The sequence below is a fragment of the Schistocerca cancellata genome, chromosome 5 (genome assembly GCF_023864275.1).
Source record: "Schistocerca cancellata isolate TAMUIC-IGC-003103 chromosome 5, iqSchCanc2.1, whole genome shotgun sequence".
Taxonomy (NCBI): Eukaryota; Metazoa; Arthropoda; class Insecta; order Orthoptera; family Acrididae; genus Schistocerca; species Schistocerca cancellata.
Genome location: NC_064630.1, coordinates 617,348,077 through 617,363,842, shown reverse-complemented (window position 1 = coordinate 617,363,842; position 15,766 = coordinate 617,348,077). Strand labels below are relative to the sequence as shown.

General features: G+C 39.9%; 1 protein-coding gene across 1 annotated transcript; it reads right to left on the bottom strand.

The window, feature by feature from the left end:
- Positions 1-1,372: 1,372 nt before the first annotated feature.
- On the bottom strand, positions 1,373-15,415 carry LOC126189013 (uncharacterized). The gene is made up of 2 exons (XM_049930829.1): positions 15,395-15,415; positions 1,373-1,700 (listed from the first exon to the last, which is right to left on the bottom strand). The coding sequence occupies exons 1-2, from the start codon at positions 15,407-15,409 to the stop codon at positions 1,443-1,445; spliced, it is 273 nt and encodes a 90-aa protein (XP_049786786.1). The 5' UTR covers positions 15,410-15,415; the 3' UTR covers positions 1,373-1,442.
- Positions 15,416-15,766: the final 351 nt, after the last annotated feature.

Here is a 15,766-nt window from a genome sequence, read left to right as displayed (position 1 = left end):
GATTTAAATGACTGCACCAGCCCGTTAGGCGAAGAACGTCAGTTCCATATAATTCTTGGCCTCCTTCCTTTCGAAAATTATTTTAAATTGTGTAAGTACTACCATACCACGAAAGGAACCCTTCACCATGTTTATACTTACATTGTGAGTGACTGGAACCCACTTGATTTTGCTCTTTACGTCTCAATACACATTCATTCCAAATTGTTGTTACTTATATTAAACAACCTCTGCATAATCATCCGTAATCCTCTATCTTCCTTGTGCTGACAATATCGCGTTTTTGTACCCAATTGAGCTGTTTACATTACATAAACAGGTACAGAAATGTGTTTTCTATTAGTGTATGAGGTAAGTTTATCGCAGTATCAATCTGCGAGATGCAGAACATGCAAGAAAATTGTTATTGACTAATCGTGTTGATTAATTTCAGGTTTATGGTTTTTAAAAGTGGTCCGGCCGATGTGGCCGTGCGGTTCTAGGCGCTTCAGTCTGGAACCGCGTGACCGCTACGGTCGCAGGTTCGAATCCTGCCTCGGGCATGGATGTGTGTGATGTCCTTAGGTTAGTTAGGTTTAAGTAGTTCTAAGTTCTAGGGGACTGATGACCTTAGAAGTTAAGTCCCATAGTGCTCAGAGCCATTTTTTAAAAGTGAGTGCTTATGCACATTAGTTATGGGCTTAGCCTCTGGTGGGGGTAGTGTCTCTTTTCAATAAGATGGACTGGTAATAGTCAGCAAGAAAACCAGCACACACAGCGAACAACAGATTTCATTCATAGTAAGTTATCTGCGTGTCAGGTCATTATCTGCAGTGAACTTACTGAGCATTATAAAAAACTAAACTCCGTCCGAGCAGGTCTTGGAAGGTCCAACGGTACCGACCGGCCGCCGTGTCACCCTCAGCCCCCAGGCGTCACTGGATTCGGAGGTGGAGGGGCATGCGGTCAGCACGCCGCTCTCCCGGCCGTAGAGCATTATAAACTGTGTGGCAAAATTCATTCAAATGCTTCAAATGGCTCTAGGCACTATGGGACTTATCATCAGAGGTCATGAGTCCCCTCGACTTGGAACTACTTAAACCTGAGTAACCGATGGACATCACACACATCCATGCCCGAGGCAGGATTCGAACCTGCGACCGCAGCAGCAGCGCTGTTCCGGACTGAAGTGCCTAGAACCGCTCGGCCACAGCGGCTGGCCCAAATTCATTATTATAAGCGAAGAATAGTAGGAAAACTGTTACTATATTTCGTATACATAACTAAATTTTTAATAAAAATCCTCATTAGACTGACTAAATTGTCAGAAATAAAATTGCAGTTCTACTTAAATATGCAGCTTTATTTGTTTTAATAGTATAGAATAGTCCACAATAATGAAATAATGTGAAATTGTATGGTCAGAATCCTTGGACTCAGATGCTCAGTGGCTGGCAGTGTGTTCAGCGGCCAAAACCCCTGCCACCGAATCCATTGTATCCACCGCCGTATCCATATCCAGGCCGGAAGCCGCCGCCGGGACCGAAGTCCGGCCTGTAGCCGCCGCCGTAGTAGTTGCCCGGGTAACGCCCGTAGTTGCCTGGGTAGCCGCCGTAGCCGGGCCCTCCGAAGCCACCGCCGCCGAAGCCGGGCCTGCCGTAGCCGCCGCCGAACTGCGCGGTTGCCCAGGCGGCCAGACACAGCAGCAGCGGCAAGATTACCTGCGGACAGAACAAGGGAGCGCCCTTCCCTCAAAACGTGCTGCTCACTTCGGTTTTATAGTCTCCTCTCACAGCGTGAGGTTCCCAGCGGTGGCAATGACTTTTTGAAAGCAAATATTCTTGTGATGTTGGTTAAGATCCCCAGGTGGCACACCCTGCAGCCATTCACACTTGGTGGGCCCTCGTCTACGAGTGGTTGACGAAAAAAAATTTCGGAAGGTTGCATGATCCTCAGTAACGTTAAGGAAAGTTATATTACATACACGGGTTGTGTGGGGTAGTGAACAACATATAAAATATCCTCGGTTCAAATCTCGTTAAGTGCATAAATTTTTTTATTTTTAAATCTTTATCGAAATTACTTTGATCATTATGTTTATAAATTAAATAGTTTAAATGTCATTTTTATGTCTTTTCTCCTTTCACATCATTTTAATCAACAAATAAAACTTTTTCATTTGTTTCGTTTTTCTTTATATCATTCTTTTCCCATTGGGAATTTCATTATATTTACATACTGTAATATTCAAGTATTTCAAAATTCTGGTCTATCAATTTAAAATGGTTCAAATGGCTCTGAGCACTATGGGACTTAACATCTGAGGTCATCAGTCCCCTCGACTTAGAACTACTTAAACCTAACTAACCTAAGCACATCACACACATCCATGCCTGAGGCACGATTCGAACCTGCGACCGTAGCGGTCACGCGGTTCCAGACTGAAGCACCTAGAACCGCACGGCCACACTGGCCGGCATCGATTTAAAAATATAGACAAAATAATCTTTTTATATTGACTGTGGAACGATATGAAAAATGTATTTTTCTTTATCAGATGTGAAAATTTTTGCATGGTAGTCGCGACATAAACATTTAAATCATAACTTAAATACCCACTGCACGACGTACAAAACAACGCAGATGAAGATTTAAATCAAACCACGGTTTGTAAATAAAACGAAATTTAAGCAAAATGAGAAATAGATACAATGAAAGCAATAATGTGGACGAAAAAATAGGGTGAAAAAAAAATCAAATTGGTATTCATAAGAAGAAGAACATCGAAACTGCAACAGGAGCGTAATATGTAGAAATTCGTCCACGCAACCTGCCACTGATGATTCCTTGCAGAAAATAAAGGCGAAACGCGTTTGCACTAATATTGTGTTTCATTCAGTTGCTGTCAGACGGTCCATAAGTAAAAATTATCAATATACCGTAACTGAGCAATTCTTACGAAAATCACATATTTTCCCCATATATTCGTCTAGTGACATGGGAAGAGTCCAGTATGATTAAATCGTAGTCCTATAGATATTTCGATATCAGATTTTGTATTGTAAAGGCGCGTCCATATGAACGTACCGCGCCACTCACAAATGCGCTGTACACAGCAGCGACGAACAACGAAGACCAATGCGGAACTGCGCGGAATGGAGCTCAGTGTTCGTAGGCGCCGACCAGTGTTCTAGTGAGCGCTCACGCTCGTCAATAAAAACGGAATAAGGGAAACGCAATCCAGAAAATCGTGGACGAACGAACCATTTCCTTTAATGCACCGGCACAGCACGAAATTAGTTCGTTGTAGCGTTTGACGCCCACGCCAACCTCACCCCGGTGCACCGAACACGTTCCCCTGTCTTTCCGCGGCGCAGCGGTGTCAGTGTGCGTTTGGTTTTAGACGTACTCAGCAATAGATACAGACTCGGACCACAATTAAGTAATGATGAACAGTAGACGTTTGAGAGAGAAGAAGGGAGTAATCATTGTGGAAAAAGTGGGATTCTGATGTAGGTACTGAGGAATGACGAAATATGTTAGAAGTTTTGTAAGGCTCTAGATAATGCGGTAATGAAAATCACACTACGCAGTTCGGTGGAAGAGGATTGGACATTCCTAAAACGGAAAAATATATAAGTTCGACTTACAGATATAGGTATGATTAAGAGAAGAAAACAGACAGCAGAAGAAAGACGTGAAATGGTCCACGAAGGGTAAAAGTACAAAAATGTTCAGTCTAAGACAGGAATACAGCAATATAAGTCCCTCGCGAATGAAATAAATAGGAAGAACAGGAGAGGCCAAAGTGAAATTGCTGCAGGAAAACGTGAAAAGAACCTTCGATGAAATTAAAAGCAAATGCGTGCGTGACTACTCTTCGGAAAATTCCACTGGTAAACGCAGTGGGGAGAGCGTTAGGCCTCTTCGAGCTAGGCGAGGGAAGTGGTGGAGGGGGGATTGGGGGGAGAAGAAATGGACTCATTGTGGAAGATGTAGGGCATCCGGTATCATTTCAGTGGAGCATTGGTAGACTTGCGATCAAGTAAGGCAGTAAGTACAGGTTACAGTTCTTCCGAATTTGTAGAATCCTTGGTGCAAGTGGCAACAAAATGGCTATGCAAATTGGATTGTAGAATCCGTGAAACTGGGGCTGGGTTGATTGGGGGAAGAGACCAAACTGCGAGGTCATCGGTCTCATCGGATTAGGGAAGGACGGAGAAGGAAGTCGGCCGTGCCCTTTCAAAGGAACTATTCCGGCAACTGCCTGGAGCGGTTTAGGGAAATCAAGGAAAACCTAAATCAGGATGCCGGACACGGGGTTGAACCGTCGTCCTCCCGAATGCAAGTCCAGTGCGCTAACCACTGCGCCACCTCGCTTGGTGTGGAACTGGAGACAGATCATGAAGCTTTCAGAAAAGAATCATTCACACAGTCCCAAAGATAACAATGTGATAACTATCGTACAACCGGCTTAACAACTCATGCATCCAAGACGCTGACAAAAATTGCATACAGAAAAATGGAAAAGAAAACTGAAGATGTGTTGGTCGACGATCAATCTGGCTTTAGAAAAGGTAACGACACCAGAGATATAGTTCTGACGTTGCACTTGGTAATGGAGGTAAGACTTAATGAAAATCAAGACATTTTCATAGCATTCATCGACGTTGATACAGCATTCAGTAATGTAGCTTGACGAAAAATGTTCGAAGTGAGCAGGTAAACAGGTGTAAGCTGTAGGGAAAATCGCGAACTACACAATATGCCTAAGAAACTGTCGGCCGGTGTGGCTGTGCGGTTAAAGGCGCTTCAGTCTGGAACCGCGTGACCGCTCCGGTCGCAGGTTCGAACCCTGCCTCGGGCATGGGTGTGTGTGATGTCCTTAGGTTAGTTAGGTTTAAGTAGTTCTAAGTTCTAGGGGACTGATGACCTCAGCTGTTAAGTCCCATAGTGCTCAGAGCCTAAGAAACTAGAGAAAAGACAAGAACTGAAGTTCACATGTTTAGAGAGACCATAAGACAGGCTTGTAGGCTTGTTGGGTTGTTTATCTATACACCGAAGAATCAAATAAATGTTCAAGAGTGGAATAAAATTTTGTGTGAAGTGGTATGAGTAACAACATTTATTAAAAATGGCTCCAAGCACTGTGGGACTTAAAATCTCAGGTCATCAGTCCCCTAGACTTAGAGCTACTTAAACCTAACTAACCTAAGGACATCACACACATCCATGCCCGAGGCAGGATTCGAATCTGCGACCGTAGCAGCAGCGCGGTTCCGGACTGAAGCACCCAGAACCGCTAGGCCACAGCGGCAGCATTTGTTGATCACACTGTTATCCTCAGTGAAACTGAGCAATATTTATAGGTCCTGTTGAATGGAATGAACAATTGGTCAGCTCACAATCTAAGTTGAGAGTAAACCGAAGAAAGAGAAATGTAATGGGGTATAGCAGAAATGAGATTAGCAATAATTTTAACATCAAAATTAGGTAGTAACAAGGAGACAAAATAAAGAAATTATGCTGCAGAAATTGACGCCTGAAAGAAGGGGGCATAAAAGCAGCCCGGTAAGGCAAAGGAGGTATGCTTGGTCAAAAGAAGTCTACTGGTAGCCGACATATGCCTTAATTTCAGCAAGAGACTTCTGAGAATATACGTTTGCAACACAGCATTGTATGGAAGTGAATCATGAACTGTGGGAAAAGCAGAAAAGAAGTAAATAGTATGAAAGGATGTTGAAAATTAGGTGGACTGGTAAGAAACGAGGTTCTGCACAGAATCCGCGAAAAGAAGAACATATGGAAAACACTGGGAAGAGAAAGGATTATAGGACATGTGTTAAATCGTCAAGGAATAACTTCCATGTTGCGTAAGGGAGCTGTAGATCATAAAGCAGTAGTGAAAGACAGTGATATGAATGTGTCTAATAAATAATTGAGTACGTTAGTTATAAATGCATCTATCAAATGAAGGGCTTGTTACAGGAGACGAAGTCGTGGTGAGAGGAGACTGAGGACAAATATAAAAACGAAATGAAATTGACTAGAGCCACTCAGTTATTCGTAGTCTCCGTAGTATAGTGAAAACCCATACATGCTGCAATCAGGGTATTTAACTATCACTGTACAGAATAAGTAGACTCTGGATCAGTACCCGAGTGAATTTGTTCGACGCAGCTTGCTTGCTGCCAGCAATCCATACACGGTTTAATCCGCACATCCCGATCTGTCTAATCACAATTACCGTTGGATCGCAAGCCTAACAATTCGGACGTAAGGTATTCGATTCAGAATTACAGTCCATACGAGACTGTAAAATGTACCTTAACTGTTAAAGATGACTTTAAGAACACAACACGTGCCGATTATGATGATATATAGTGCAAATCACCATGAGGTCGAAGCAATAGACGTGTTCGTTATTTGCCAAAAATAGCAAAAATCAGAATATTTAGTACAGAACATTAGGATCGCTATCCAGGAACGACAATCTGAGTGTAGCTAATTAGTTATCCTAATAGTGGATCACGTAATTCACAGATATGCCTCTCACGAATAAGAAAATCCGTCAAGTACACGAGGTCAAAATTTCCAATCCCATTCAAACATACGTCAGTTTGATCAAAAGAAACAGACAGTGCAAACGCGTCGCTAACATTAATGTTTACCTGTAAATGTTTGTACTGCCTATCCTGGCCAAAATTGGATGTTAGAATTACTTTTTCCGAATAACACCTGAAATAATATTACACCCAGATTCAACATCAGAATACTGTAAGTCAAGCCACAACAAGATCGTTCCTATAACACCTCACGTTTGCATACATCGTTAAACAATAATTTTAAAAAATTGTGCCAGAATAATTGTTAGCAGTAGAAAATACTTCATATTACTTTGAGGATGTGTTTTCCAATATCAGTAGCTCTACATCAAGTCCGTTTAAAGTTATACTCAGCAAATTCGTAATCAACCTTTTGAACTAAATGTGGGTCTTTAACTGAATAAATTAGTTACACCTACTGGAGAAGTCCATGACTGTATTCGAGATTTATCCTACACCTAAGTCACTCCTAGAATACAGAATCACAATTCTCTTGCGGTTTTTTTGCATAAACTGCTACACAGCTGTTACACACTACACGAAAAATATATTCGTGACTTACACAGCTGTTACTAATTGTATTCTTTTTCTTGCGCCACTAACTGCGATCTTTCATTTTCATCATGTGGAACGCAAACATCAGCTCTGTCGACATTATTAAAAATGTGTCGAAACAGGATCAACGTACTGTTACTGTTTTCTTGGCTGCCGACAAACAAACACCGGTAGACATTCACCGGAGAATGAAGAACGTGTACAGGGCTGCGCGTCTGTCTAAAACCAAGTCCGCGTCTCTGCAACAAGAGGCGCTGCTGCCGCATGATAACAGACGCCCCCGTATCACAAATGTCGTAACGCAGACGTTTTCCCAGCTCAAGTTGGAGATTCTCGAACACCCACCCTATAGTCTGATGTGTCCCCATGCAATTATCACGCCTTCGGTCTCTCATGGTAGACTGTGAAGGGTCGACGATTCCTGTCGGACGAGGATGTACAAGTACAGCTGGTAGTTACAGGCTTTTTCAACCAGCAGGCCACGGTGTTTTACCAAACAGGGATCTTCAAACTGATGCGTCAGTAGGATTACTGCCTCAGTGCTCACGGCGCATTTGCTTGCTTGACATACCGATTCTGGAATGTGCGGCCTTCGAAAGGAAACTTTTTGATCGTCCTTTATGTTTTTTTCGATATTTTCTTTATACTAATTTAATTGGTGTAAATTTCATAAATGACCGTTGCTGACACAACAAAACGTATGTGCGTGTGATAGCCAAATGCATTAGGCATTTCTTTCAGTTTCATCCTTGATAAAAATGGTTTATATTGTGATGCATCCATTAACTTAGTCCCTGCTTCTTATTAATAACAGTCGGTGGAAGTATGAAGTCGTCGTTATTGCAACAACTGCCAAACTATGCGACCTAATATTGTAATCACACTGGTTTACGCTCCCTACCTGCGTGCCTGTATGTTGACTATACATTCAAAATATATTCTCTTCTATCCACTGAGTTATTCAGTTACAACAGCCTCAGTATTACTCACTTAATAATCATTACCACAAATAAGCACCATCTTTCAACAAAGTGATGCACGTTCATGACACCCAGCTGATCTGTATGGCGCAATTGTGTTGTCGGCACAGGATGAATACTGGGGAAAGTCATTTCACGGCACCTCCAATCCGCTCTACAATTCATTCCGATCGCTTTGGTTTCCGTTCCTCTGTAGCTAGCAGTGCACACAGAAAAAAGCTAACTAGCGCGGCACGTGCCAACACAATGATGTTGACGGTATTGCTGAAATATTCTTCATAAATTTGATTAAAATTCATCAGTGTTCAGCATGCATGCATTTAAATTCTGGAGGAAACTAATCTGCGGAAGTAATAGGGCCTACCTCATTCACAAGTATGTGTTGTTTCATCGATTAAAATGAATCACATCCCTGTACTCGTATTGCTAAGTTGAGCTTCGAGGGAGCTTTGATGGAAGGCAGATGTAATTCAATTGTTACATCTACTACTGAAGAAGAAAAGGTACATAAACCGGGATTTCTTCAAAACAAAATATTAAAGAACACGTGTCATAAACAAATAGACGTAAATGGCAGTACGACGACAACTATTTAAAATTATGATTTATGTTGACTGGTGCAGTGCGTCTTATGTCAAACAAAGCTCGCAAGCACTTTTTTCACCCCAGTCACTTAGGAACAATGCTTACTGACCACGAAGGAAAAGATACTTTTTTTAAAACACAGCAGGACTAAATGTAAAAATCTGAACATCAAATAATTACTTTTACAAAAATTCAAAATGAAAATGTACCCGAAATATCTCGAAGTGTAAGTTACTTAAGTTACTGTATTTGCAGTTACTGGTGAAGCTCATTCAAATGGATAAAAACTTATTAAGCCATGTGTAAAAGGTGTAGGGTCATGTGTTATTAATAAGCAGATTGTCAAAAAATAGATGTGGTAAAATTATCTGACAATGCCGTTTCGTGACCCATCAGAGATATTTCTGCTGTCATAGGGAGAGGGCTAATTCATCGACTTGGGCTTTTGCAGTGAGTATGTATGCACTATAAATGTATGGATCCAGAGATGTTGCAGTGCAGGCTGTACTACTAATATTAGTTCATTACACTTTTGATAACAGTATTGAAGATCTACTCATGAGCTCATATTTACGTGAAAAAAAAAATAGCGGGTACATTCAGTCGTATTAATGACTACATTATAAAATATCAGTTGGGAGAAGTGTATTGATATTTGCACAAATGATTCTACAGCCGTTCTACGAAAAACCAAAGCAGCTGTATCGTCTACACTGTAGGTACTTATATGAACCACCAGTAGTCATTGTATTTTGCAGAAGCAAGCTCTAGTAACAAAAAAGTGCCTACTGGTTTAAAATATCTTATGAATGAAGCCATCAAAATGATAAAGTACGTAAAATCTTGACCACTGCAGTCCAGATTGTTTAAAATATTGTGTGACAAACTGGGTGGTGAAACATAACGCTCTTTTATTACTTGTATTAGTTGCAAAAGTTAGACCGCAGTCCAGAGCAAAAACGCTATTGGGGCTTCATGAACTTCGTAACGAGTTAATGGCCTTATTTAATCTGCAAAATAATTCAGTACAAAATTTTATTGAATTTTTAAAAATTCCTCTAAGCTTGGATTGGTAAGACAGAGATTTAGGAACCAGGTTTTAAATTGTAAGACATTTGCAGGGGCAGATGTGGACTCTGACCACAATCTATTGGTTATGAACTGTAGATTAAAACTGAAGAAACTGCAAAAAGGTAGGAATTTAAGGAGATGGGACCTGGATAAACTGACTAAACCAGAGGTTGTAGAGAGTTTCAGGGAGAGCATAAGGGAACAATTACCAGGAATGGGGGAAAGAAATACAGTAGAAGAAGAATGGGTAGCTTTGAGGAATGAAATAGTGAAGGCAGCAGACGATCAAGTAGGTAAAAAGACGAGGGCTAGTAGAAATCATTGGGTAACAGAAGAAATATTGAATTTAATTGATGAAAAGAGAAAATATAAAAATGCAGTAAATGAAGCAGGCAAAAAGGAATTCAAACATCTCAAAAATGAGATCGACAGGAAGTGCAAAACTGCTAAGCAGGGATAGCTAGAGGACAAATGTAAGGATGTAGAGGCTTATCTCACTAGGGGTAGGATAGATACTGCCTCCAGGAAAATTAAAGAGACCTTTGAAGAAAAGAGAACCACTTGTATGAATATCAAGAGCTCAGATGGCAACCCAGTTCTAAGCAAAGAAGGGAAAGCAGAAAGGTGGAAGGAGTATATAGAGGGTCTATACAAGGGCAATTTACTTGAGGACAATATTATGGAAATGGAAGAAGCTGTAGATGGAGATGAAATGGGAGATACGGTACTGCGTGAAGAGTTTGACAGAGCACTGAAAGACCTGAGTCGAAACAAGGCCCCGGGAGCAGACAACATTCCATTAGAACTACTGACGGCCTTGGGAGAGCCAGTCATGACAAAACTCTACCATCTGGTGAGCAAGATGTATGAGACAGGCGAAGTACCCTCAGACTTCAAGAAGAATATAATAATTCCAATCCCAAAGAAAGCATGTGTTGACAGATGTGAAAATTACCGAACTATCAGTTTAATAAGTCACAGCTGCAAAATACTAACGCGAATTCCGTACAGACGAATGGAAAATCTGGTAGAAGTCGACCTCGGGGAAGATCAGTCTGGATTCCGTAGAAATGTTGGAACACGTGAGGCAATACTAACCTTACGCCTTATTTTAGAAGAAAGATTAAGGAAAAGCAAACCTACGTTTCTAGCATTTGTAGACTTAGAGAAAGCTTTTGACAATGTTGGCTGGAATACTCTCTTTCAAATTCTAAAGGAGGCAAAGGTAAAACACAGGAAGCGAAAGGCTAGTTACAATTTGAAACAGAAACCAGATGGCAGTTATAAGAGTCGAGGGTTACGAAAGGGGAGCAGTTGTTGGGAAGGGAGTGAGACAGGGTTGTAGCCTCTCTCCGATGTTATTCAATCTGTATACTGAGCAAGCATTAATGGAAACGAAAGAAAAATTCGGAGTAGGTATTAAAATCCATGGAGAAGAAATAAGAACTGTGAGGTTCGCTGATGACATTGTAATTCTGTCAGAGACAGCAAAGGACTTGGAAGTGTCTTGAAAGGAGGATATAAGATGAACATCAACAAAAGCAAATCGAGGATCATGGAATGTAGTGGAATTAAGTCGGGTGATGCTGAGGGAATTAGATTAGGAAATGAGACACTTAAAGTAGTAAAGGAGTTTTGATATTTGGGGAGCAAAATAACTGATGATGGTATAAGTAGAGAGGATAGGATATAAAATGTAGACTGGCAATGGGAAGGAAAGCATTTCTGAAGCAGACAAATTTTTTAACATCTAGTATAGATTTAAGTGTCAGGAAGTCGTTTCTGAAAGTATTTGTATGGAGTGTAGCCATGAATGGAAGTGAAACATGGAAGATAAATAGTTTGGACAAGAAAAGAATAGAAGCTTTCGAAATGTGGTGCTATAGAAGAATGTTGAAGATTAGAAGGGTAGATTACGTAACTAATGAGGAGGTATTGAATAGAATTGGGGAGAAGAGGAGTTTGAGGAACAACTTGACGAGAAGAAGGGACCGGTTGGTAGGGCATGTTCTGAGGCAGGAAGGGATCTCAAATTTAGCACTGGAGGGCAGCGTGGAGGGTAACAATCGTAGAGGGAGACCAAGAGATGAATACACTAAGCAGATTCAGAAGGATGTAGGTTGCAGTAAGTACTGGGAGATGAGGAAGCTTGCACAGGATAGAGTAGCATGGAGAGCTGCATCAAACCAGTATCAGGACTGAAGACTACAACAATAACAACAAGCTTGGATATGAAGAGCATACATCGGACGTCGCGATCACAGTGCAGAAACTTTTATTGTTCCAAGATGAGAGGTTTCAACAATCTTATGCTGCCATAATTTCATCTCTTGGAACTTGTAAAATTGTGATATCACATTACATTTATCGTTGATAAACTCGTCTATCTGGAAGACTTTTTACAAAGCGCCACGGAATGAACTTATCATTGTAAGGCAAGAACATTACAGTTTTTAATAAACGAGATAAAATTGCGTTTTTTTTAGAGAAAACTAAAATTTCTTATTTCTTCAGTTCAAGAAAACAGTTTCTACTGCTTTCCCACGTTCCACGAATGTTCCACTGAAAGTAATTTTAAAATAGATGAAGAAGTTTACAAAGTATTTACGACTTAAAGAAAATTCTTATACCATATTATCCAAAGATTGGTGAGCATAATTTCCGTTTTGGCAATCAGTTTTCTATAACAACTAAGTCAACAGCCTTAAATGCAAGATAGTATGAACAACTATTTGACATAGTAAATGACTCTCATTTAAAGCAAAAGCACAAAGATCAGCCATTATGTAATTTCTGGACGAATTTGTCAGACGAATATTGAAATTTATTAATACATGTTGCAACTTTTTACTTCCGTTTTCCACTACATATTTGTGTGAAGCAAGATTTTTTATTGTGCTTATACCAAGTCTGAATTCACTGACAGGCTTGACACCGCACCAAATATTGGAATTCATCTTCCTATATTTGGGTGTCGAGAAGATGTGTAGTTTAAGGACCCAAAATCATTGAAGGCACTGCAAACTTTAATTTGTAATTTAAGCACCCAGAATCACATTAGCCACTGGAAACCTTACTCAAATTTGTTGTTTAGTGTCAAGGAAAAGATATAAAACAATTACTAAATACGTTTGAAATAAATAATTAATTTAAGTTTTATTGTGATTTGTATGTTGTTAGTAATGATTTAACTTGAAGAAATTCCTAAATAAAATAAGTTTTCTCAGTTTTTCAAAATTTTGTGATTTTTATTAACCTCCAAAATAAACAAGGTTTTCCATCACAGTACCAGGATTCTCGTAGTGTTCCGTCAGATGAAAAGTTAGGGAACCATTTTTCTAGAGGTAGGAAAGTTGTATCTCGGCTTTTGAAGAACGAATGCCTAACGTAGCCGTAAAGCCAGTTTCGCTTATCTAATGTAAATAAAGACATACATGCCAGATATCTATGTGATAAGCTAATGGGTGCTAGGACCGTCTTTCTAATTTCGATTTAAGACACATCGCACTTAGTCAAAAATTATCAATAAATATCCACACGCTTGTTGTGGAGCACTCTAAGTGTTTTATGTTTTTCATGATAAACTTGTGTCTCCAGCTGCATTTGTTGTTATTTCTAAACACACATGAACAGCAAAAGGAAGGAATATTTTCATACACTGCACTGCATGTCTAAAGGGTAAGCAATTTTCATCTGTTGAGAAATATGTGAGGCAGTAAAATTTAAGTCTTTGTAGTGCAAGAAATTATATTTAGAAGAATTTTATCATTCCTTCGCTGCGATTTTTGGGATGTAAGTGAAATATCTACTTTTTATTTATAATTTTTTAAATTAAAAGATTTACTTTGGTTTTTCACACTCCAGGCTGAAAAATTTTACTTGTAAGACAATGGGCGAGTAGTTGATATGAAACCTTCTAAAGCAATTCTTTACTTTGTTATTACAGTATAATCAACTTCCAACTCGACACACAACATTAGTTCTAGTTGCACCCCACACTGGCCAATGACAAAGTAGTCTGTAGCGTACAAGGATCGGTGGAACAGGCTGTACTGCAACTTATAGGTTTTTTTCTCTTCAGTGTAACGTTTATTTTCTGTTTCTATATGCTGCGTCAGCTATACTACAAAACGGTTCGAAAATGATGTATTTATTATGATTCTAGATGAAAATATTAGGATTTCGGAATGCACGTCCTTCGGAAAACTCCCATAAAAGTGCCAGAACCTAGCCTACCAATATTGTGCGTTGCTGTGAATATTGCTAGTAAATTTACCACAGATTTTTCAGCAAGTTATAATAGACGAACAGTTAGCCACACGGTAATGATTTCGCTGTGTCCACTAAATAAGTGTGATAGTACTACTGTTGTTCATTACCTGTTTAACGAACTACGTCTGAGACTTCCCGCAGAAGCACTATCATTTATGAGAAAATGAAACCTATTAAATATTAATTCACAAGCAGCCTAATTTTCCCTTTGTATCACCTGGTGTAATGGCTGCCAACTTGTACGGTAAGAAAAGAAGGAACCATGATGAACGATAGTCCAAAAAGACCTGATGCATAGATAAATGTAACACTAGTGCGGTAAGAAACGAAGGAAACATGACTAACGTTACGCCAAAAACGAGCTGAGACACAGATAAATGTAATAAGTTCGTTATATACACAGTTTTCGACTTTGAGCAGGAGTCTTTCACGCCATGTAAAACATATGGAAACAGGAGTAAGAAGGCATAAGTACATGGATATCCATTCATGTCTGAGATTGGGAAACGGCAGATTATCTAAGAAAGTGTTAACTAAGCACCACTTTCGCTGAAAAATTTGCTAAAATGTGTGATTCGTTAATCCCAAAATTAGAATCACCAACCGGAAGGGAAGTTCGTTTGACTGGCTTGAGTCTGAGTGTCACAGAAACGGTGAAACAATTTTAACAACAAAAACGGCATCTAATATCAACCGATAAGCACGTATACTCGTAGAGTTCCAGGAACTAGTTTGTAGCGTGTAACGAACAACATTTTATACCTCGTATGTATCGCTTTCACAACGATTGTGAAAGTAATTTAGAATTTCGCATCCTCTTCTGTAAATCAGAGGGAAAAGATCATTTATAAATGTCAACATAAAGTTTATCTCTTTCACACACATTACAGTGATTTTCACAGTACAGGCTTAGATTTAGAATACGTGCTACGCATTAAGATTCAGGAAAACTCTTGTGAACAATTATTTTCACCGTTACCTCAGTCGAAAGCCATTTCTGTTTCACCTGCATGATCACAATTAACTACTCAACACTGAAACCGTTTTCGAACTCCTCTTCACTAATGTCGGCTAAATCTACATCTCTCCCGTCATTGACGACCGAATGTATGAATCAAATACTAGTAAGGTTTCCTTTTCTTTCAGTTATGAGTCTTTGTAAATATGGCACCCGTCCGGAAAATAGAGATTTAAAACAGATTCTATTGCGCGAAACTGTGCAACAGACACTGGGAAGTAGAAAACAGGTGTGCTAAATCTACTAGAATCACTACACACAACATAGCTTTTGTAAGAGCGTTTCGGCCAGGTTTTTTACATAAAATGCTAAGATACAGAGACACTCACCAGCAGTCTGGTCATGACTATGTCCCGGGAAGCAACGCTTCTGCGTGGTAGTCTTACCTCGTTTATATACTGTTTCGTAACCTTGGAAATTATTTCTAAATACTCCTTATTCAGATAGTGAGGCGTAATGATTGTTTCCGTAACATCGACGGGAATTTCCGGCAAGTATCATTTTCGGAAGAGAACGAAGAGGTTTCGTAGTCATGTGGAAATTTTGTGGTGAAGCTGTCGTGCTGGGGAACGCGAGGAAGCGGAATTGGGAATTAATTTTTTATCTGTGCAACAGTAAAACAGGATGCAGGAAATTACCGGCTGAAAGACGAAGGCCAAGAGGGAGAAATCCCCAGGCGTGAATTGTTTTTTCGAAAAAAA